The 24,986-nt window shown below is 39.6% G+C and overlaps 1 protein-coding gene across 4 annotated transcripts in view; it reads left to right on the top strand.

Moving 5' to 3' along the window:
- unc5db (unc-5 netrin receptor Db) overlaps positions 1–24,986 on the top strand; it is a 142,240-nt gene that overhangs the window by 89,692 nt on the left and 27,562 nt on the right. For 3 of the 4 annotated variants that reach the window (XM_059550866.1, XM_059550865.1, XM_059550862.1), the window contains exons 5-8: positions 13,581–13,761; positions 20,445–20,612; positions 22,836–23,000; positions 23,464–23,496. In XM_059550866.1, coding sequence (XP_059406849.1) covers positions 13,581–13,761; positions 20,445–20,612; positions 22,836–23,000; positions 23,464–23,496 — 547 coding nt within the window. The remainder of the gene's footprint in view (positions 1–13,580; positions 13,762–20,444; positions 20,613–22,835; positions 23,001–23,463; positions 23,497–24,986) is intronic. The other variant, XM_059550863.1, reaches the window with a different exon arrangement.

Raw genomic sequence — 24,986 nt, 5'->3', positions numbered from 1 at the left:
ATATGTCTTTTTTTATGTAGAACACAATGGAAGATAAGAAGGAAAGTCATACTGGTTTGGAATGACATGAGGGTGAGTGAATGATGGCCGAATTTCATTTTTGAGTGAACTGTCCCTTTAAACAGAACTCCAACTGACTGAGCACTGAGAGCTGTCATCAAATTTGATAGACTGATTTCAATTTAATACACATTCGCGTGCAGTCAAGGGTCAAGTAAGGGACAAATACGACAGGTCCATATATCATAGATTATGAGCAGGCAGTATACCCGTGTACATGTGTTTGTGATTATAGTAGGGTTTGGTTCTTGGCTGCCACCAAAGCTTTATGAATGATTCAGTGATGAAATGGAAGAGCTCTGTCAGCGTCTGTCTCTTGGAGAGTGCGGTGGACAGAAACGCAGGAAATCTGGGAAGTACTAGAAGACAAGAATCTCCCTTCAAGTACTTTGTCAACATAAATGAAGTCAGCTATAAGAGGGGCTAGTGAATAATGTAGAGTGCAGACCAGCAATTGGCGATCAGGTCCATTCCAGCACACCTCTGTCATAAAAATTTTAAATCCAAGCTGTGAGAGGAAGAGTGCAAAGATTTATACGGCATCATTTTACCAGTGTGCTGGATGCTGACTCTTTCTCTTGCTCTGTCTGTCTTAGTAGAATGTGTTTGTGGTTTTTAAAGGTCATAAACACCCCCTTTGAGAATAGCTCTGTAAGATTTCTGTGGTCACAAAGCTAATGGGACTCACGTCCTTCTAGATACAGTCAGTTTGTCATCACTGTTAGATAATTAACCAGCCTGATCTCTGTTTTAATGAGTAAGCATATACCATCATGTTTTGGAATAAATGCTGTTGGCCATTGTTAATTTACATGCGTTCTCTCAGAGCTGCTCTCTTATACAACAAAAGTATATGATGTGTTATACAGCCCAGCTCCAAAACAGACAAAAAGCACTATAAAAATTGATCGACATGATGTGTGTACTATATTCTAAGTATTTTGTACTATGTTCTGGTCATATGATAGATTAATGTTTCTTAATTTTCTTCATACAAAGCTATTGTATGACTTAAAAAGACATATAGCAGTAGCAATATATATAAGTAATAGAGCACACAAATCATGCATCTCACTTTCATGTTTTTTTATTTTATTTTTTTATTTGTATCCAGCCTGATACATTAATTAATAGTAGGAAAAATCATACTTTTTGGGAGTTGAACAGATGATTGAACCTTCAAACAGAATAAAAAAAAATGTGTGTTTGTGTGTGTGTATGATGTTTTTAATGCATCATGCTTTTATGGTTTATATAGTATGGTATAGAATGGTATAGATTTTCTGTATTTTCTGATTTTGTATAGACACAGATTTCCTGTGTTTCTGTCCACCGCACTCTCCAAGAGACAGAGCTCTTCCATTTCATCACTGAATCATTCATAAAGCATTGGTGGCGGCCAAGAACCAAACCCTATAATCACAAACACATGTAGACGGATATAGCTTTTAATAGCATATATAGTATGGAGCTCACACTTGGGTAGTAAAAAAAAAAAACGGGTAGGAATTACATGGAATGACATAAATAGTAGTAACTTTAATTTACGGGGAATCTGTTACCTTAAAAGTGTGTGTTGTCCTTTCAAATATTAGCAGTATTGATGATACACATGATACTGTGTCTACGCTGGAGTGCTTGTCAAATGACCTTTTAGAAAAAGAACAAGTTTCCTGTTTTAGAGCGAAACTGAAAATGTAAATGAGTTTCCCCAGAGAGCCTCTGAAGTCTCTCTGCATAGTTGGTCTAAACTGTGTTATCATAAAAATCTTTTTAATGAGATTATGCACTCTGAGTTATGCTACTGAGGCAATGTCTTCATTTCGAGAGAGATTTTGCTCCCAAAACTTTCTGTGAAATATATTCACCCTTCCTTTTACTGGGTTTCCTTTTTAGCTATTGACATTGAATTTTTTAAGAGGAAAGAAAAATAACAAATAAGATCTATTCAGTATCTTATTTGTGTAAATGGAGATTTAAATCTCCTTCTTTACATGGTTCATATAGACTCTTAAAATGTCTTAGGCTGTGCTTAGATCTGTCAAACACCAGCCTTTGTAGTCAAAAACCAAATATTTTGTCATGAGCTTAAATCAAATTCAGCCAAGGCCAAATGATCTGAGCATATACATTTTTATGCTACCTGGTCTCATGGCATAAATGTACCTGGGTGCACTTTTTAGTTAGACGCGAAATATGTACCAATAAGTACATCACTGCAGTTTCCAAAATAAATGAACACTAGGCAATAAAACTCAGACACCTTTAATTCATTTTCATACAAATTTACAGAGTTTTGATTAATAAAGCATGATTTTAACACAATTACATGACTTCAAAACAATATTAACATGCTGGGAAATTTGAAAACTGATGTTTTTGAACGTTAGCATCGCAAATATCCTGCTTCATATCTATTGGATTTTATAGACGTTCAATTTGTTTGGTAGCTCACAGAGTAAAGAGACGTATTTGAGAATCAAGGAGCTCTGGTTCAAGTCCCGTGGAACCATCATTTGACAAAGCAGTTCAAATCTACATATAAGGAAGTTAAAATGGCAGTTGCATCAGCACGGTTTTTATATCGGTTTTGCATTTGTTAATACTATCGGGTAGGTTTAGGGTTGGGTTTAGTGTAAGGCATATTTCCAAAACGAGCATTAACTTTTAGCATTAACAGTCCCCAAATATTTGAATTCTGAACCACTGTAACAAGTACCAGAAGCAACATAATAAAAACACAGCAATATGTAGATATTTCAACGTTATAAAAACGTGCCAGGGCTCACAAATTGAACCAGTGTTTTAGCGCCGTTTGTCATTGAAACTGCGGTGAAATGTGCAGTAAGGTACATAAAAACGGTGTTGCACAAAAAGGGCACAGAGCTATGTATTTTTATGAGACCAGTTTTTATTCATAGCTCTATACCCTTACTGCCTGACATCGTCTAAATTATTTTGGAGAAACTTCTGAGATTTTAACATCTGAGAATTTCCCTACCTTTCTTTTATTTTTTTACAATTATTTTTAATATGCATCAGGAGATTATCCATTCAAAAAGCCGTGGCTCAGTTCTAACAAGCCAATTACAGGCCTGTTGAAGCTGGGTGATATCCTGTTTCTATGTGTTTAGCTATGATAAGACTGATCTGGGAAGAATGGTAATGTGGTTGTGTGTTCAGGAGAGGAGAGGATGAAAGAGGCAACCCTGTGCTTTATGCTTTTGTTTGCCTTTACTTCTGCGTGATTGACCAACACCATAATAGTCATAGAAGTGTTTGCCTTTTTCCCTCTGTGTGTTTGCTAGGTATGGGGTTAATTCCTTGTGAGTGTGTGTGTGTGTGTGTGTGTGTGTGTGTGTGTGCGTGTGTGTTTGTTTTTTTTCTTTCTTTTTTATTTTAGGATTGTTATTCGAATTCATAGTGTGCCAAGGGGATATTAATGGTCTATAATTGGGAATCAAAAGAAATTCTAACTTTTGAAATTGAGCTGATGAGAATAAGGAAACAATGAGTCAGAATTAATTTGTGGATTGAGGCTGCAGGGAGTAATTTAACATACATGGCTTGGATTACAGGGATCACTTGACTTGCCCACTGATATTTCTTTTCATTACAAAATGGTCTGTCTATACTGCATAATATTGCAGATATAATTGCTGAGTGGCAAGACTATATATATATTGCATACATTTTTTTATATATATTTTCTTCAGATATCCAGGTCATATATATATATATATATATATATATATATATATTTCATTTATATATATATATATATATATATATATATATATATATATATATATATATATTGTTTATGGTATGTTGATAGCTGTATTGTTAATGTTTATTGATTGTGGAGTAATATATTGGCATGTAAAAGGCCAACCATTTAAAACTTTTGAATTTTGAAGTGTTTATATATAGTACAACTAAAAAAAGAAAATCAGCTATGTTTCAGTTAGGGCTGTGCGATATTAAAAAAAATGCAATACACAATACCTTATTAAAAAATGCGATATTCGATATGCGATAAGATATTGCTTAAATTGTGAAAAGTCAATTATATTTTAAAACATTTAAAAATGAAAATTATATAACCAATTTGTTGAAAGAACAAATACACAATTTACAAGCATTGATAAAATAAACAATAGTATTCGGGTACAAAAATTTAATAACTAAGTGTAAAATAGCACTGCATTGTGTTCACTGTATGAATTAAATTGAGATTAATCTTTGTTATAGGTGTTTTGTTGTTTGATTAACATTAGTGACATATTCAGCAGCACAAATTTATAGGCTGCTGTCCCTTTAAATCCGACTTCACGTATACAGTATAATGATACACATCCGATTTCTTTCTCAGCTGTTTACATTCATTTAAAACATAACTGACTGCAATTACAAGAATGATCGTCGAGATGGTGACTATTGACAATTCTGTGTGTATGTGTATGTGTCTGTTCATACTTAAGGAAATGGGAAAGACGAATCAACTCGGTGTTAGCATACCATATAAAATGTGTCTCTGTGTATTTGTGTGTGTGTGTGTGTGTGTGTGTGCTCTTTGCACGTGTGCAGAAGAGATGAAAATACGCTGTGCGAGATGCGGCTTGTGCGCGCACTTCAGGTGTGAGTCAGACTGCAAGACGAGATGGCAAAGAGTAGTTTTCTATGGAAGCATATGGGTAGCGATATTCAATTTGGGATGTAATATGCAAAATGACAATGCAATATGTAAAATGGCAGTGCATTTCTGTATTTACATTTAGATTTTCCAATACATTTGTGCAACGTTTGGTGCAAAATGAAAATTAAATTACATAATTTTCATTTGCCATTTCATACACCAGTTTTAATATGTAAAACGAATACTAATTTTAATGCTTTATAAGTTGCAAAATTAAAATTAAAATGTATTACAGAAATGATTAGATATGTATAACATGTTCAAGCAAAAACTGTGGCAAAATTATCATTTAAATGCTATTTTTCTTAAATGCATTAACACTCACAGTCAAGACACTTCGATTGCATTTTCATTCAATGTCCTGCAATGAATGTAGCAAAATTCAATGTGCACATTGAAAATGCATTCCGAGCCGATCACGTGTCCGCCCCCTGCCGCCATGTCAATCATTGCGTGAACAAGGCGGGGCTTGCAGAAGGTCACAGACTCAAATCTCAAGAAGAGGATTCAAGTGAGAGAACATGGACAAAACAGTTGGTCCGTGTACGTTTTGATCATTTCGGTTTATGGCTTCAATATTTCATTCGCACTTGTGGGCGGAGCTGAAACACTGCTTTCATCTGATTGGTCGAATCGCTCCACCTTCAGCTCGGTCTCTTCATTCTTTCAGACAGAATAAGAGTCAGTGCAAGTGAAGCACTGTAATGTCTGAAACTACACTCACTGTTAATAAGGATAATATCTGAATCAGATTATGCTGGCCACATAATTTGTGCTGCTGCGACTTGCAAGAGACCCCGTTAAATTTTTTCTAGGTTATAGTATTGTATAAATATGGTACCACTGATAAAAACAGTGCAAATAGTTCTGTCTCCTTGGATAACAGTGAAGTGGAAATAAATATAGTTAAATTTATGAAATAAAATTAAATAGGATTTTTTGGGAAGGTAAGTCTGGCCAGTTATACAGCAACACGAGTCAGACGAGTCTGAAGATCTGAGCTGAATTTGGTGAAACATTAAAGTTCTAGTCTGTGTCAATTACTCTCATAATAAATAATAATGTTACCCGTATTTTTCGGTATAAGTTGCATCAGTCCAAAAATACGTCATGACGAGGAAAAAAACATAAGTCGCATTTATTCAGAACCAAGAGAAAACATTACCGTCTACAGCCGCGAGAGGGCGCTCTGGGGTAGGCTATAGGAGCACTGAGCAGCATAGAGCTAATTTTACTATTTTTATTTCAGAAATGTAACAATATTAATTTTTACAATTATTTATTAATGTCACACACACATACCTAGTGCCTTATGACTTAAAAGATGAGAGTGGTAAATGTTACAGACATGGAACTGTTCAGTCTATTATTGATTTTTATTTCCATTTCACTTTTATCCAAAGAGACAGAACTATTTGCACTGTATTTATCAGTGGGACAATATTCATACAATACTACAACCTAGAAATAATTTGCAGGTCTCAGCAGCACGCATTATGTGCCCAGCTACATCTGATTCAAATATTATGCTAATTAACAGTGAGCAGTGGTTTCAGACATTACAGTGCTGCACTCGCACTGACTCTTATTCTGCCTGAAAGAATGAAAAGACCGAGCTGAAGGAGAAGCAATTCGGCCAATCAGATGAAAGCAGCGTTTCAGCTCCGCCCAGCAGTGCGAATGAAATATTAAAGCCATAAACTGAAATGATGAAAACGTACACGGGCCAACTGTCTTGTCCATGTTCTCTCACTTGAATCCTCTTGAGATTTGAGTCTCTGACCTTCTGCAAGCACCGCCTTGTTCACGCAGTGTTTGACATGGCGGCAGGGGGCGGACATGTGATCGGCTCGGAATGCATTTTCAATGTGAACATTGAATTTTGCTACATTCATTGCGGGACACTGAATGAAAATGCAATCGTAAGTGTCTTGACTGTGAGTGTTAATGCATTTAAGAAAAATAGCATTTAAATGATCATTTTGCCACAGTTTTTGCTTGAACATGTTTTACATATATTAAAACTGGTTTATGAAATGGCAAAAGAAAATTATGTAATTTAATTTTCATTTTCATTTTGCACCAAACGTTGCACAAATGTATTGGAAAATGTAAATGTAAATACAGAAATGCATTGCCATTTTACATATTGCATTGTCATTTTGCATATTACATCCCAAATTGAATTATGCTACCCATACGCTTCCATAGTTTTCTGCTACTTATTGCCCATGATAACTCTTTTTAACGTCAACCAATTCTATTCTGTATGCATCAAACTAAAATTGTGACCTTTTGCAACGTTTTGATTTAAGTAGCCTATTAATAAAATTATTCAGATATCGCAGGCCGTTGCGATATGCATATCATGATATTATACATTTGCAATATTTCAATAATTTCAATATATCATGCAGCCCTATTTTCAGTGTTAATTTATTATAGAGACACTGGAATTAAAGTTATTAATCACACTCTTTAAAAAAAATATATGTAAAGCATGATGTAAAGCTAATCTATGCTAGTGATTTTTTATTTGTATGTTGGCAATGGGAACTGCAAAATCAGTTAATTATATTGCTCAAACCATAGTTTACACCATATTAATATCAAGACAAGTGTAAAATCATGTATAATTGGTAATGTCAAGACGCTGCAAGACATTGTACATGTACCAAAAAGTAGACAGCTTGCACTAAGTAGGGCTTGATATCCAAAATGTAATAAAACTGTTTAATTAAAAGAGAAACTGACCACTTACAGGGATTATGTTAAAAATATAGTTCACCCATAAATGAAAATTCTGTCATTAATTACTCACCCTCATGTCATTCCAAACCTGTATAATCCAAATGTTGTATAAAGTCATTATTTTTGTTTTCTTTGTGCACAAAAATAATTTTTGTAGCTTCATAAAATTAAGGTTCAACCACTGATGTTCATACACCAGTTTTAATATGTAAAATGAATACTAATTTTAATGCTTTATAAGTTGCAAAATTAAAATTAAAATGTATTACAGAAATGATTAGATATGTATAACATGTTCAAGCAAAAACTGTGGCAAAATTATCATTTAAATGCTATTTTTCTTAAATGCATTAACACTCACAGTCAAGACACTTCGATTGCATTTTCATTCAATGTCCTGCAATGAATGTAGCAAAATTCAATGTGCACATTGAAAATGCATTCCGAGCCGATCACGTGTCCGCCCCCTGCCGCCATGTCAATCATTGCGTGAACAAGGCGGGGCTTGCAGAAGGTCACAGACTCAAATCTCAAGAAGAGGATTCAAGTGAGAGAACATGGACAAAACAGTTGGTCCGTGTACGTTTTGATCATTTCGGTTTATGGCTTCAATATTTCATTCGCACTTGTGGGCGGAGCTGAAACACTGCTTTCATCTGATTGGTCGAATCGCTCCACCTTCAGCTCGGTCTCTTCATTCTTTCAGACAGAATAAGAGTCAGTGCAAGTGAAGCACTGTAATGTCTGAAACTACACTCACTGTTAATAAGGATAATATCTGAATCAGATTATGCTGGCCACATAATTTGTGCTGCTGCGACTTGCAAGAGACCCCGTTAAATTTTTTCTAGGTTATAGTATTGTATAAATATGGTACCACTGATAAAAACAGTGCAAATAGTTCTGTCTCCTTGGATAACAGTGAAGTGGAAATAAATATAGTTAAATTTATGAAATAAAATTAAATAGGATTTTTTGGGAAGGTAAGTCTGGCCAGTTATACAGCAACACGAGTCAGACGAGTCTGAAGATCTGAGCTGAATTTGGTGAAACATTAAAGTTCTAGTCTGTGTCAATTACTCTCATAATAAATAATAATGTTACCCGTATTTTTCGGTATAAGTTGCATCAGTCCAAAAATACGTCATGACGAGGAAAAAAACATAAGTCGCATTTATTCAGAACCAAGAGAAAACATTACCGTCTACAGCCGCGAGAGGGCGCTCTGGGGTAGGCTATAGGAGCACTGAGCAGCATAGAGCTAATTTTACTATTTTTATTTCAGAAATGTAACAATATTAATTTTTACAATTATTTATTAATGTCACACACACATACCTAGTGCCTTATGACTTAAAAGATGAGAGTGGTAAATGTTACAGACATGGAACTGTTCAGTCTATTATTGATTTTTATTTCCATTTCACTTTTATCCAAAGAGACAGAACTATTTGCACTGTATTTATCAGTGGGACAATATTCATACAATACTACAACCTAGAAATAATTTGCAGGTCTCAGCAGCACGCATTATGTGCCCAGCTACATCTGATTCAAATATTATGCTAATTAACAGTGAGCGGTGGTTTCAGACATTACAGTGCTGCACTCGCACTGACTCTTATTCTGCCTGAAAGAATGAAAAGACCGAGCTGAAGGAGAAGCAATTCGGCCAATCAGATGAAAGCAGCGTTTCAGCTCCGCCCAGCAGTGCGAATGAAATATTAAAGCCATAAACTGAAATGATGAAAACGTACACGGGCCAACTGTCTTGTCCATGTTCTCTCACTTGAATCCTCTTGAGATTTGAGTCTCTGACCTTCTGCAAGCACCGCCTTGTTCACGCAGTGTTTGACATGGCGGCAGGGGGCGGACATGTGATCGGCTCGGAATGCATTTTCAATGTGAACATTGAATTTTGCTACATTCATTGCGGGACACTGAATGAAAATGCAATCGTAAGTGTCTTGACTGTGAGTGTTAATGCATTTAAGAAAAATAGCATTTAAATGATCATTTTGCCACAGTTTTTGCTTGAACATGTTTTACATATATTAAAACTGGTTTATGAAATGGCAAAAGAAAATTATGTAATTTAATTTTCATTTTCATTTTGCACCAAACGTTGCACAAATGTATTGGAAAATGTAAATGTAAATACAGAAATGCATTGCCATTTTACATATTGCATTGTCATTTTGCATATTACATCCCAAATTGAATTATGCTACCCATACGCTTCCATAGTTTTCTGCTACTTATTGCCCATGATAACTCTTTTTAACGTCAACCAATTCTATTCTGTATGCATCAAACTAAAATTGTGACCTTTTGCAACGTTTTGATTTAAGTAGCCTATTAATAAAATTATTCAGATATCGCAGGCCGTTGCGATATGCATATCATGATATTATACATTTGCAATATTTCAATAATTTCAATATATCATGCAGCCCTATTTTCAGTGTTAATTTATTATAGAGACACTGGAATTAAAGTTATTAATCACACTCTTTAAAAAAAATATATGTAAAGCATGATGTAAAGCTAATCTATGCTAGTGATTTTTTATTTGTATGTTGGCAATGGGAACTGCAAAATCAGTTAATTATATTGCTCAAACCATAGTTTACACCATATTAATATCAAGACAAGTGTAAAATCATGTATAATTGGTAATGTCAAGACGCTGCAAGACATTGTACATGTACCAAAAAGTAGACAGCTTGCACTAAGTAGGGCTTGATATCCAAAATGTAATAAAACTGTTTAATTAAAAGAGAAACTGACCACTTACAGGGATTATGTTAAAAATATAGTTCACCCATAAATGAAAATTCTGTCATTAATTACTCACCCTCATGTCATTCCAAACCTGTATAATCCAAATGTTGTATAAAGTCATTATTTTTGTTTTCTTTGTGCACAAAAATAATTTTTGTAGCTTCATAAAATTAAGGTTCAACCACTGATGTCACATGGACAATTTTAACAATGTCCTTACTACCTTTTTGGGCCTTGAATGTGGTAGATACACTACTGTCTGTGGAGAGTCAGAAAGCTTTTGGATTTCATCAAAAATACTTAATTTGTGTTCTGAAGATGAACAAAGGTCTTGCAGGTTTGGAATTACATGAGGGTGAATAATTAATGACATCATTTAAATTTTTGGGTGAACTTATCCTGTAAGTTAATAGTGATTTCTCTTGCATATGTTGAGGCATAGAAAAGATTTAGGGGTCAGATAAATGAATCCAGAGCCGTGGGTTTTTTTGCAGTTGAGTGCTTGAGCTTAATAGCATTAGAATCCCAACTCACTGTAGCATTTCAGCAGTTTACTCACCCTGAGAACTTGGCAGCCCTTGAATTACTTGAAAAATTGGACCATTTTCCACAAAAGCAGACACTTTGTGTTGCCCACACTCTCCAGCTCATTGTCTGTTTTTCTCAAGACTGGAGTAAGCCCTTTCTGCCAAGCTCTTGCAAGAGTCACCAAGAAGATTCTGTTGCCATAAATAAACCACAGTATGTAGGTTCATTTTCATCTAATAAAGATCTTATTTTTCATGTAAAGAGGTGATCCAATCAGACGTCTTTTACACATGGAAGTCTTAAAGGTACAGTAGCAAAAACTGTGTGTAAATCACTCCCTATGTTGTAAGAAACCTTGTTATTAGTAAACTTGTTGTTTATTTGGGCATTTATCAAGAACAATCAAGAATATTCATTAACGCATTCATTTTATTTATGTGAATTATTTTGCACAAACATATTCTAGAGATGAAACTGCAGTGTTTTGTTTAAACTAAGTACCATTTGAAAGTTTTATGCTCATTATTTAGCAAAGATAAAAACTAAAGTAGTTGCATAAATTTTGATTTACCAGTCTATCAAAGGTTGGTGTCAAAAGCAATTTCAAAGAGATTGTAGATGTGTCTGCTGGTGCCGGTCTTGTCGGTGTGTTGTGTGCATGTGGGTTTGATTGAATTCACAGTCAGTGAGGCGGCATTATATTTCTGCTCCCTGAGGGCCGTCTATCAGAGCTGTTTAATCTTAGTAATTACCCTGCTGAAATATGAAGCAGTTTCAACAGCCTCTTCTCCACCATACAGACACTTCACAGGTAAAAACCTCCTCTAACACCACCTGCAAAACTGATCCAAACATTTTCTGATACCTTGTTTTACTGAGTTCAAAAGTGTACTGAATTTTTAAGTGGCTCTGACCTCCTGTCCCGACAGCCAAATAGCCCCTTTGTTCACGATAACAGCGAGGTCTTCACTTCGACTGATCTCTTCCTGTCAAAAGGACCTTAATCAGGCAGGATGGAGGCACTAATGAAATCATGGGATCCTCTTGAGACTGTGGAACCTCCTCCGTCAGCCCTGCCACCGTTAGCCATGCTGTAATTGAAACAAATGTGCCAATTAGGTCATTCATTTCTCACATTGTCTGCCACACATTTACACAGCTAATTTGTATTTGTCCCCTACCTTTCCTCCTCTCACTCCCTCTCTACTTCTATGCTGTTTTCCCCCTTTCTCTCTTTCTCCCTCTCCTCTTCATGTCTGTGCTCTACACCTTTTTAAAGGCTGAGGGGAAGTGGTGCTCAAGAATGCAGAGCATGGCAAATGTCTCAACAGAGAGGTCTGCTTGCACTGTGTGCTAATTGCCTATTTCAACTCCCAAGTTTCCCTGAAAACTTGAGTAAATACATTAGAGGAGAAGTGTGCTCTTCACTTCCATGCACAAGTAGTAACATTCCCTGCTGAAAAAGCAGCAGCTTAAACTGCTTGATTTGTTGGTCTTAGCTGGGTTAAACTGGTTTGCCAGATGTCTTTGCAGACTTTTAACTGTAAAGCGCCCCAATTTTAAGTAATACAGTGCTTGAAAAAAAAGAATCTGACATTTGTGGCAGAAAAAAAGGCAGCTGTTGTTGCCAAAACTTGCCCGAAAAATACTGTAGCCACATTTTTAGGTTTTACAGATTAAACATTTAATATAATAATAATAATATATCAAATTACTAGTATACATTTTTCCCCTTATGCTGACAAATGCCTGAGAAACAAATGCAATAATGAGACGGTCAAGTTGTAAAGTAAAGCTTATTATCAATAGCATTTTCACAAGCCCAGTTAAATACTAAAGTATAGAAGGTGTATGTTGTCATAGACATATAATCCAATTAACATTAATTTAACAAAATAAGATGTAACATAAAACCCTAATACACAAATCTGATTGAACACACACACACACAGAGGGAGAGAGAGAGAGAGAGAGAGAGAGAGAGGAAACAATTTCTGTGAAAAAAACATTAAATGTGAATGATTTACACTGTCTCTTCCAAAAATATATAGCAGTATTTTAATGAAAAATTACACAAATTGTCCCATTAGATCTATTAAATTTTTTCAGCATGTAAAGTAAGGAAAACTAAAAAAAAGTAAGGGAATTAGAAAAGTAAGGGAATTTAAACAGTAATATTTATTTTACACTGTACCATTTGACTTTAGACTTCACAGACAGCTTTATAGTGTAGCATCACAAACTCAATCACTCTAATTATGCATCTGGGTTAGTCATATAGCTCACAAAATAATTAAAGCATGTTATGATCTATGAACATGAGAGCTAATGTGATTCTGAGAAATAATCTGTGAAAAGAGCAAAGTTTAAAGTGCTGTGATGAATGCAGAGGAAGAGAGGGCAAAGAGGGCATCACTGCAGCTACTGCTCAGCATAAATGCAAATGTTATTTTATATTTTAGTAACCATGTTCTGTTGAAAGCAATAACCAAATCAGATGGATTTAAGATGGAAATTTACCCAAAAGAGCTTTTGTGTTCCTTCCAAGGTTATGAAGTAATGAATTACAAACAGACCAAAAAATAAATTAACAGCTGTTTTCATTATTGGTGTGTTTCTTCTTTGAATAAGCACAACAAGTGTGCAGTGCAGTGTCAAAGATGAATGGTTGCTGTGCTTTCAATTACAGTTTATACTGCTGAGTTTAGAAACTGATATAATTTCAGCATTTGTTTATAAATGATTCTCTTTTTGTCAGGTGGAATGGTTGAAAAATGAAGAATTGGTTAGCTCCCTTGAAGACGATAACATTGACACTCGTGCTGACCACAATCTGATCATCAATGAAGCCAGACTCTCTGACTCCGGCAACTACACTTGCCTCGCCACTAACGTAGTCGCAAAAAGACGCAGTGCTACAGCTACTGTAGTTGTGTTTGGTAAGATAACACTGATATGCTTCATTGACTTGTTGTGGTGTCTCCTCATCTTTGCTAAAAATACAGCTGAACAGCTCTCTGCTTGTGAAGCCATTATCACGTTTTACATGTTAACTCATTAGGTTATATACCTCTTTATGATCATTTTCACTTTTGGGTGAACTATGTACTTACTCTCCTGACTTTAATTAAATGTAGTTCCTTTTCAGGAACTCGAGCTGCGTCGAAACGCTTTTGGGGAACGTCCCTGACGAGACCGACTCTGAATATCGTGTGCAATCAGTCCATCGGAAAGGCGTGACGTCACGGGCGGGGTGACGTAGCGACCAGGAAGCTATAAAAGCACGTGCCGTGCAGCTGGCTTCAGCTTCGAATCTGTCAGCAAGCGCTCTGTGTGTGCATGTGCAAAAGTCTGTCTGTTGGTCCTATTTATTGTTGTCTGTCCCTTAGCTTAAAAAGATCGCTAAAACAGCTACAATATGCCTAAACAAAAGCAAAAGACCAAACATTTGAAGGGCGATTCCAAGCCGCGTTACAGACTGTGTGTTCCTCCCTGCACTCGCTACATTACGAGTGGGGATACACACAGGCTGTGCGTGGCTTGCCTGGGATCGAAGCACGCTGAGTCGGCTCTCGAGGGGGCCGACTGCCCGCATTGTGATCGTTTGCCAATGCGGACGCTTCGATCCCGGAGGGCTCTCTTCGAGGAGGGAGCCTTCACCAGCGTTCCTCGCGGTGCTGGCCCCGCTTCTGCCGAGGCAGAGCGGCTGCTGCACTCGTGGGGTTCGCAGGTGGATCTGTCAGAAGGAATGGAGACGGGCCAGTCCTTATCTCCTTCCTCATCTGCCAGATCCGGCGCCCAAACCCTGGGTTCGGAAGCACGCTCGTCGGTTTCTTCCCCCCAGGGTGAGGGATCAGCTCTTCACCTCTCGTCCTCCGAGGAGGTCGATGTGGAGACTGTTGCTGGGGATTCGCCACCCCTGTCGCCCCAGTATGAGGAGCTGTTGGAGGTGGTCACGCGGGCAGTAGATAAATTAAAAATTGACTGGCCTGCTGAAAAACAGACTGAGCCGCAGGGAAGCAAATTAGACGAACGCTTTCTGCGGCCGAAGCAACCACCTCCACGTCGGAGCCTTCCATATTTTCCCGATCTCCATGACGAGTTATCGAGATCGTGGAAACACCCGTATTCGACCCGCCTCTTTGGCCCCGATTCACTATACTATGGCAACGTGATGGGGCTGGGAGAGCGTGGTTATAGAGCGATGCCACGGGCTGAACAGACGCTCGCGAGCTATCTGTCACCCGGTTCGGCCTCGTCTCTAAAGGCTCCGACATTGCCCACTAAGCCGCTTCGAGTTACATCATCGCTAGTGGGCAAAGGTTATGTGGCAGCAGGTCAGGCTGGGGCGTGCCTTCATACTATGGCAGTCCTGCAAGCTTATCAGGCTGACCTGCTGAGAGATATCGATGAGGGGGAGGGGATTAAGTCTGAGGAGATTGAAGAACTCAGGAAGACCGCTGATCTCTCCCTCCGCGCCACTAAGGAGACCGCTCGCGCAATTGGGCGGTCTATGGCAGCTTTAGTGGCCGCGGAGAGGCATTTGTGGCTGACCCTGTCAGAAATTAAAGAACGGGACAGGGTCTGCCTCCTGGACGCCCCGCTTCAAGCCTCGGGCCTGTTCGGCGACACAGTTAATACTGTCGTCGACAGGTTCCAGGAGGCGCACAAGCAGGCGGCGGCGTTCCAGAGTTTCCTCCCTCGTCGCTCTCGTGGTACATCTGGGCGGGAGATGACCACGCCACATACCGGCTCCTCACACCGGGTAGCGCAAAAACAGAGCGTCGCCACTCGTGCTCCCCCACGTCGGGACCGAGGGCAACGACGCTCTGAGTCGGGGGCTTCTAGGGCGAAAGCCGATTTAAGATCTGTCATCGAAGCCCGGAAGTCCTCGACGAAACGATCCTGACGCCAGGATCCAGAGGGTAGCCCCTGCTGGGGTAGAGCGCGGTTCACCTCATTACACGGTGCCCGTCTCACCTCAGTACCCTCAGGAGGTCGGTCTGCCAACCCTGCCAGAGTTTCAGGGCGCAGCGGCCTCCAGCGAGCACCACTCCCAGTTACTTCCGCCCGTGACCGTAGCGGAGCTGGGATGCTCGCCGCCCCTTCGGGGGCCTCTTACACCAGAGGTCAGTCTCGAGAGACTGATTCCCTTAGTAGATTATTTAGCAGCGTGGAAGCTACTGCCAAATGTATCTCAATGGGTCCTGCTTACAATAGAAAGAGGCTATTGCATTCAGTTCGGTCATCCACCACCGAAGTTCAACGGGGTTACACCGACTGTGGTCGGCCCCCAGCAGGCTCTGGTTATGGAACAAGAAGTGAATACCCTATTAAGGAAGGAGGCCATCGAGGTGGTCCCTCCTCTAGACAGGGAATCCGGATTTTACAGCCGGTATTTCATAGTTCCAAAGAAGGATGGGGGGTTGCGTCCGATCCTGGACTTGCGTCTCCTGAACCGCTCAGTTATGTCACTGAAGTTCAAGATGCTCACTGTCAACCAGGTTGTAGCTCAAATCAGATCCGAGGACTGGTTTGTCACAATAGATCTCAAAGATGCATACTTCCACATATCCATCCTTCCACAACACAGGAAGTTTCTGAGGTTCGCTTTCGGGGGCAAAGCTTATCAATATCGAGTACTTCCCTTTGGCCTCGCACTCTCACCCCGCACGTTCACGAAATGTATGGATGCGGCTCTGGTATCCCTCCGTATGCAGGGCATCCGCATTCTGAACTATATCGACGATTGGTTGATCCTAGCTCAATCAGAGCAGATGGCGGCTCGACATCGAGATGTCGTCCTCGCACACATGGGGGAGCTGGGTTTGAGACTAAACGCCAAGAAGAGTGTACTTTCTCCAGTTCAGAGAACCACCTATCTAGGCGTAGTGTGGAATTCGACCACGATGCAGGCACGTTTGTCTCCTGCTCGGATCGAGTCGATCCTCACATCAGTCGAGAGAGTCAAAGAAGGCCAGTCACTCACTGTCAAACAATTCCAGAGATTGTTAGGGCTGATGGCAGCTGCGTCCAACGTGATACCTTTTGGCCTGCTGTACATGAGACCCCTACAGTGGTGGCTCAAGTCCAAGGGTTTTTCCCCGAGGGGAAATCCACGTCGAATTATCAAGGTCACGCGGCGGTGCCTTCGTGCCTTAGACATGTGGAGGAAACCTTGGTTCTTGAATCAGGGCCCGGTGCTGGGAGTTCCTTGTCGCCGTGTAACGCTAGCGACAGATGCGTCCCTCACCGGTTGGGGTGCGGTCATGTGTGGCCACCCTGCCCGCGGTCTGTGGAGTGGTCGCCATCTAACATGGCACATCAATTGCCTAGAGATACTAGCGGTCTATCGAGCATTGAAATATTTCCTCCCGGACCTGAGAGGTCACCATGTGTTGGTGCGCACCGACAACACATCAGTGGTCTCTTATATCAATCACCAGGGGGGTCTGCGTTCGCGCCCCTTGTACAAGCTGGCACACCAGATCCTTCTGTGGTCCCAGGGCAAGCTCCTCTCGATCAGAGCAGCGTATATTCCTGGGAGATTGAATGTGGGAGCAGACATACTGTCGAGACAGGGGCCGAGGCCCGGGGAATGGATGCTTCACCCCGAGGTGGTGAAGCAGATATGGAGAGTATTTGGTACAGCTCAGGTGGACCTCTTTGCGACTCAGGAGACATCGCAATGTCCCCTCTGGTTCTCTCTAGTTCATCCAGCTCCTCTGGGACTGGACGCTATGGTACAGACCTGGCCGAGGCTTCGTCTGTACGCTTTTCCCCCTATCGCTCTGCTCCCGGGAGTTCTGGCGAGAGTACGCCGGGACGGGGCCCGTCTACTACTAGTAGCCCCGTTCTGGCCGGGCCGAGTATGGTTCTCAGATCTAGTCTCGCTCCTCGACGGCTCTCCGTGGGAGATACCGATCAGGACAGACCTACTCTCACAGGCGCAGGGCACGATAATTCACCCTCGCCCGGAGTTGTGGAGGCTGTGGGTGTGGCCCCTGAGGGGGCACAGCTGTTAGCAGCCGGTCTCTCAACCGAGGTTGTTGAGACCCTACTCCAATCCAGAGCTCCCTCTACGAGGAAACTGTACGCCCTGAAGTGGAAGCTCTTCACTTCATGGTGCAGAGACCGCCAGCTTGACCCAGCAGACTGCCCAGTTGGTACAGTTCTGGAGTTTTTACAAGCCAGGCTCTCTGCGGGGTTATCCCACTCCACCTTAAAGGTTTACGTGGCGGCCATAGCTGCTTTCCACGTCCCTTTCAATGGTCAGTCAGTGGGTAGACACCCCCTAGTTACACGTTTCCTCCGCGGTGCGCTGAGGCTGAGACCTCCAGTACGATCCCGTGTTCCCCCCTGGGATTTGGTTGTGGTTCTAGAGGCTCTTTGTAAAGCTCCATTCGAGCCAATACAAGATATCTCAGATAGACATCTGACACTTAAAACTGCCCTATTACTGGCAATCACCTCACTAAAGAGAGTTGGAGATCTTCAGGCCCTTTCGGTGGCCCCTACCTACTTAGACTTTGCCCCTGGTATGGCCAAAGCATTTTTATACCCTCGAGCGGGTTACGTTCCGAAGGTTCCCTCTGTTACACCACAGCCTATCGTACTGCAGGCCTTCTGTCCTCCTCCCTTTCGGGAGCACGACCAAGAGAAGCTAAACTGTATGTGTCCAGTGCGAGCACTGGACGCATACGTCCACAGAGCTGCCCTGTGGAGGAAATCAGACCAATTGCTTGTTTGCTACGGTCCTTCTAACAAGGGTTCTCCTGCCACCAAGCAGACCCTTAGTCGTTGGATAGTCGAGGCTATCAACCTCTCCTATGAGTCCTCTGGTCTTCCCCCCCCTTTGGGGGCCAAGGCTCACTCTACTCGGAGTATGGCGGCCTCCAAGGCCTTCTCAGCAGGTGTGTCCCTCTTGGACATCTGCAACGCTGCGGGGTGGTCCACGCCCTCCACATTTGTCCGATTTTACGATCTTGACATGCAGGCCACGCCGGGCTCTTCTGTCCTCTCGTCTTAGCTGTGCTCTTTTGACTACACACTAGGCAGGGATTTGGAAGTCTGGCAGCGTTGGCACATCGTTCCCCAAAAGCGTTTCGACGCAGCTCGAGTTCCTGAAAAGGAACGTCCCAAGGTTACGTATGTAACCCTAGTTCCTTGAAGGAACGAGACGCTGCGTCGCAGAGCCATACTCCCGGCACCCCTGCCGGCGCTTGCTTCCCTACTCGAAGCTGAAGCCAGCTGCACGGCACGTGCTTTTATAGCTTCCTGGTCGCTACGTCACCCCGCCCGTGACGTCACGCCTTTCCGATGGACTGATTGCACACGATATTCAGAGTCGGTCTCGTCAGGGACGTTCCCCAAAAGCGTTTCGACGCAGCGTCTCGTTCCTTCAAGGAACTAGGGTTACATACGTAACCTTGGGACGTTTTTGTCAATAAAAGTATCACAATGCAATACAAGTCATAGGAGTTCAGTTGGTTTTTATGGATCTCATCAACTTAAATTTTATGGACAAAAACAGTTGAAACACTGTTTCAGATTAAAAAAAACTAGACATTTAAAGATACAAGCTAAAACATTTTTACCTAAACAAGCTTTAGCTCACTTTAAGAGGTTTGCTGAGATTCATACATACATCAAAATTAACTAGTAAAAAACATTTATAGCAATACCTGTTCTGAAAGTGCTAATAGGAGGATCAGATGATTCACCTGGTCGAAGCCAGCAAAAAATATAGATGGACAATCTTGAGAAAGTTCTCACCTTTGAAGCAGCCTTAGGGAAATGTCCACTCTTGAAGCCCAGTATCCATTAGGATGTTCTGTGAAAGGAACACAGAATGATGATTGAAGTTATATCTTTCAAGAGTTTAGAAGAGGATAGGACGCAGTGAGACAGATATGTAATTATCTACAACCCAGTGTTGGTTTTTGAGGTAGACAGCCAGTGAGGACAAGGTTGGAAACATCAATCTGAAAGTAAGTAATATGTAGTCTTTGAAGCCGGTCTTATTTTCTTTTATCTTTTGTAGTTTTATGGTTTTTGAGCACGAGTGTGTGCCACTCAATTGGTCCTTGGCTAGCTTGTACGAAAGTGGCAGATTATTTTTTTTGCCAGAGTGCAGTTGATTTTGATTAAAATGAGAGACTTTTGACATCAACAAAAAGTTGATAAGCCTGTTAATTTTGCTTTTATACATATGCATTATTAAACATCTGGTCAAAAGTTAAAAAAAAATGTGTCTCTCTGAAAAATCTTACACACCCTATTTTTTAATGGTACTTTATGCTATAAATTCAACTGTGCCTTCACAGGAATAAAATAGAAAACATTTATTTTAATTTCCAATAATATTTTACAAATTATTGTATTTTGTTGTATTGCATACACCGTGTCAATACAGCTTTGGTGAGCATAAAAAATAAAATAAAATAAAAAACCTAGAAAACTAGACTACAAAAAGTCAAACCAAAGATGAAGAGAAGATTTTCCTCTAGCCTGTTAGTCATCCTGACCTCTGGGTGTTTTTTTTTCTGGCAGGGTGAGGGAAAGATTGTCTCTCAAGGTCAGTTGTTGTCTTATTCAGTGGAAGATCTCTTTGTCTCTGCAGTGAACGGTGGATGGTCTCTGTGGACAGAGTGGTCTCCTTGCAGCGTGAACTGTGGGAGAGGAGTTCAGAAGCGATCTCGGACCTGCACTAACCCAGCTCCTTTGAACGGGGGAGCGTTCTGTGAGGGCATGTCTGTGCAGAAGATCACCTGCAGTGCACTCTGCCCAGGTCAGAGCCTCATCAACCGCAGCACACCCCTGAGGTTCAGTTGTCCTCCTGCATCCAAACTCACCACAGTTTTTAGTGTCATTGTAGCAAGTAACAGCCATGTTTTACATTCAGAACACATCAGACATCGTAGCACATTTCCGTTCTGTAATAGTTCAATATAAGGGTATCATTATGGGTATTACTGAGGCTTTAATTCATGTATGTAAATGAGACCTTTTGTTCTCTTATGAGAATGAAGAAATAATCTCTAGCTAGTGTAATTTTATTAGAAGAGTTATTCGTGTTATAGTAAGTTGTTTTCTTGTCTTCATGATATTTAAATCAATTTGCTAACAGTTGTTTTTTTTGTTTTGTTCTTTTTACCCACGTATGGTTACTGTTGGTTTCATTTTTTAACAATTTGTTCACAGTTAAACTTCAAATGAGTGAAACGCATTTAATTTGCTTAATTCTTAATTAATCATGCATTGAGTTGATATATGGTATGTGATTACAATCAAGTAATTATTTGTTGAAATTAAATTAAATAGGAAAACATGTTCATAGTATTTGAACCATTTAGGTTGTGGTGCAAAAAATCGTTCTTTTGATTAAAAATTATGCCAGTCATTAGTAGAGAATGTATGAAATTTGTTGTCACTATTATATAGGTAATTTATTTATCAAATGTTAATTAAATGACACAATATACCATGTTGATTAATTGTTTATAATAAAATTCTTAATTTCTAAAACCTCTTAAGCATCTGTCCAATTAGAGTTAAATCTCACAGAATTTTTTTTCTTCACATATTGTGGAAATGCATCTATATAAGCAGCAAAACAATATCAACAACAGAAGTGCCTTTGCATATTCAGCTTGACAGTATTATGCTACTATACAAAAGTTTGATGTTTCATAAGATTTTTGAATGGTTATTTAAAGTCTTTTGCACTCACAAATCCTTGATCACAAATACTGTAAAAATAGTAACATTGTCAAACATTATTGCAATTTTAAATAAATGTTTTTTTTATTTATTTAATTAATTCCTTTGCTGCCAAACCTGAATTTTCAGTAGAATTTACACAGTGCCACATGATCATTCACACCAGGTTCACAACTCTCTTTGCAGTGCGTATGTGGTGCATATTTTTTTTGTATGCATGTTAATGGATTAGAACATTTACACTGAACAAGGTTGCGATCCGGCAGTGCTTTCCAAGAGTGGTGGGTCTCCAGCAGTGCAGTGATCGTTTCTGCACAAAGTGTATTTTTGCTGTGCTACACACACCGAATTAAAGTGATAGTGGTAAAAAATAAGTATGGATTGACACAAAAATTGACTATTTACACCTTAAACTCATAATTAGTCTTCTGTGTTTCACAGTTAACATGTATGGCTTTTTGGCTAAGTTTAAATCATTGATAAGAACACTTTTAGATAAAAATGGCAATAATAGATGACACCGGTGGAGGCAGAAAACAAAATTCTTCAAGAACCACAGGATTGCTGGTTTTAAATGCAAAAAAGGAGGCAGGAGAGCTGACTGTTTCTGTCAGTGGTAAGTTTTCATTTGAAATGTTTGTGATAGCATAAGAAAAGTAGACTATAGGCTGTTTAAATATGTTGCCACTTACTTGAGCAACATAATATATAAATCTAGAAGTAGAACGCAATGAATAATACGTAGCTTATAATTATTGCATTTAAACGTGAATATGTCTATGAATGATTGTATTACTGTACTGTGTAAAAAAAAAATCACAATGCTGAAAAACCATATACAATAATAAGATTTGAAATCAAAATAATGGGTAAATGTTTCGGTTGTGGTAAACATCCACGCATCAGAAATCATTATAAAATGCTGCTTTGATGCGTCTTTGCTAAATAAATGTATTATTTCTAAAAAAAATTAAATAAAAAAAACGTACTGACCCCGAATGTTTGAACACAACAATAATTTAAACAGAAAAAAATTCTGGCTTAAAAATAAGATGTAGAATAGACTGAAACTGAGCGAGCTATAGATAATATTGAGAATTTGATCAACTGGCTAAAAGTATGCTGATGTACATGCAACCCCGCCAGTGTGGTCAAGAGTTAGACCATTACAACACTTTTAATTAAGTTTATGAAGTCTCTAGGAATCTCGTAAGTTCATTGCTGAGTGCAGTTAATGCACAGAGCAGCTGTTCACCTTCTTTAAACGGCAACCCCGTTGTGTGCTCTGCAGTGGATGGAGTCTGGGAGGAGTGGAGCGAGTGGACGATGTGCAGTGCACAGTGTGAGAGACGGCGATGGAGGGAGTGCAATGCCCCACCGCCCCGTCACAGAGGCAAGATGTGTGAGGGAGAAGGTCAAAGCACGGAGAACTGCACAGGAGGACTGTGTACGCAAAGTGAGTAGTGTATAAATGCCATGATGCATCATAAACACAGTCATTTCATCGATGACAACAGCATTGTCTTCATCACATGTTGGTCATGATGTTGCTCACTGTTTTGGGAACTGTTATAATTGTCTGCTAAAAGTGGATGAAAGAGACAGCATCATGCCTTGGGTGCCTCTCAATATCTCCTTCGTAGCTGTTATGATGAGAACCCTCTCTGTTTTCTTCTCCTTAATGAAGGATGGAAACATCCTGCAGCCTAAGTGAACCAAAACCATCTGCCAGTAGCTTCTCATGGCAACAATGCCGAACAACAGTATCCACAGCTGATGTTGGCATAGCCTGCAGTTGGACATCTACCCGTGATGTGAATCAGAGAGCAGATTTGTAATAAGTATTACAGGGATGGACTGTAATTCTCTCTCCCTTTCTTTTTCCCTCTCTCTCTTGTTCTTTTTCTTTTTCCCTGCAGACGGGAAGCTGATGCATGATGTTAAGCCTCAGAGTGAGTTCCTCCTCCATGTGAATTCATAATTGCCATACAGATGAGAGAAAAAAACAACAAAATAAGCTATTGCTACTGTCGAGAGAGCGTCTGTTTGAGTTATTTTATCCATTTAAATATTTAAATATCCTTTTTTTTGTGAGAATTTGTGTGATAGCTATTTTTTCTCTTCCTCCTTGATTAAGATAAGCTCAAACCCCACATATGTCTTCACTTCTACGCTTGGTTACCTGTATCATTATGCTGACAGCAGGTGTCATTTTCAACAAAGTGAAAAAAAGATGCAGAAGATTAATTAGCAAGTATCCAATCTGTCTCAATTAGAATTTTAGTATGGAAATTGCAAGCCACCGGAAGCCTCCACAGCATGTAAACTTTACTATGCAAAAATAGTTATTTGAAAATATGAAATTAAATAATACATTTATATTATACATTTAAAGTAGCCTATAAAACATAAAATAATTAGAGAAAAATATTTTTCCAAATTTTCATTTGCCATTGAAACAAAAAAAATAATTTGATTATATTTTTCTCTGCCAGTGGAAAGTATCAAAGTATTTTATTTTATTCAAAGTATTTTTAAAAACAAGTCTTATTGCCTTGTGGCCATTTTTTCTTCTTAACTAAGTTTATCAGAAAAGACAAAGATGCTGATTAAGAATTTGATGATTTTCAGTATAGTCCTAAATATTCTGCTGGTGTCCTTATCAAGATTTTCGTCGTATCCATTTCAGGGAATTTCAAAGTGCCAGTCAATGTATTGTGTCCTTTTTAGATTATAGAGAGTGAGTGATTGGATGTGGCATTTGAACATGTGCTATATTTAGAGGAAGCAATGAGGTGTAATCATTGAATATTAACTCACCTCATCAAGCATATTATGTCTTAATTTCTCCTCATGTATTATTTTAACCATATTGAGGCACTTTGCAAAACATGATTTTAAATATGTATTAGTACCAGGTGCTTCTGCATTGTTACAGTGATGTGACTCTGAGACTCCTCCGTGTGCATTGATGTGTGAGCTGGGTTATAATGCTTCTAATTTAATCTATTAAATCTGTTCCATGATGGACATGCAATTAATTCACCTTTAGCCTTGGACAGAATCTTGTTTCCAGCTTGCAGCATGTAATCCTGTTCAACTTTCTGTAGTGCGTCAGGATATTTGAAATGCAGTGCTGTAGTTTTATAAGCATATTCTTCCTCTCACGGCATGATTAATGTCCTCTGTGTCCTCTGTGTCCTTTGTGATCTGGCGAGTTCTGTCTGCTCAACCCTCCTGCTGCAGAGGTCACTTGGGCCAGTGCTGTAGATGCCAGCTGAACAGATGTATCATTGCGTGGGGTGTTGGCACACCACCCTGCCAGTTATTAAAGTAGTAAGAGCCCTGGAATTCACACCTCCCAAACTGCCCTCACGTGCCAAGCATATCTTTATACACTGCTAAACATTTGCATATTGCACCTGTTCCATTTACACAGGTG

This window comes from Carassius carassius, chromosome 5 (assembly GCF_963082965.1).
Source record: "Carassius carassius chromosome 5, fCarCar2.1, whole genome shotgun sequence".
In the NCBI taxonomy this organism is placed as follows: Eukaryota; Metazoa; Chordata; class Actinopteri; order Cypriniformes; family Cyprinidae; genus Carassius; species Carassius carassius.
This window is presented reverse-complemented; position numbering and strand designations above follow the sequence as displayed.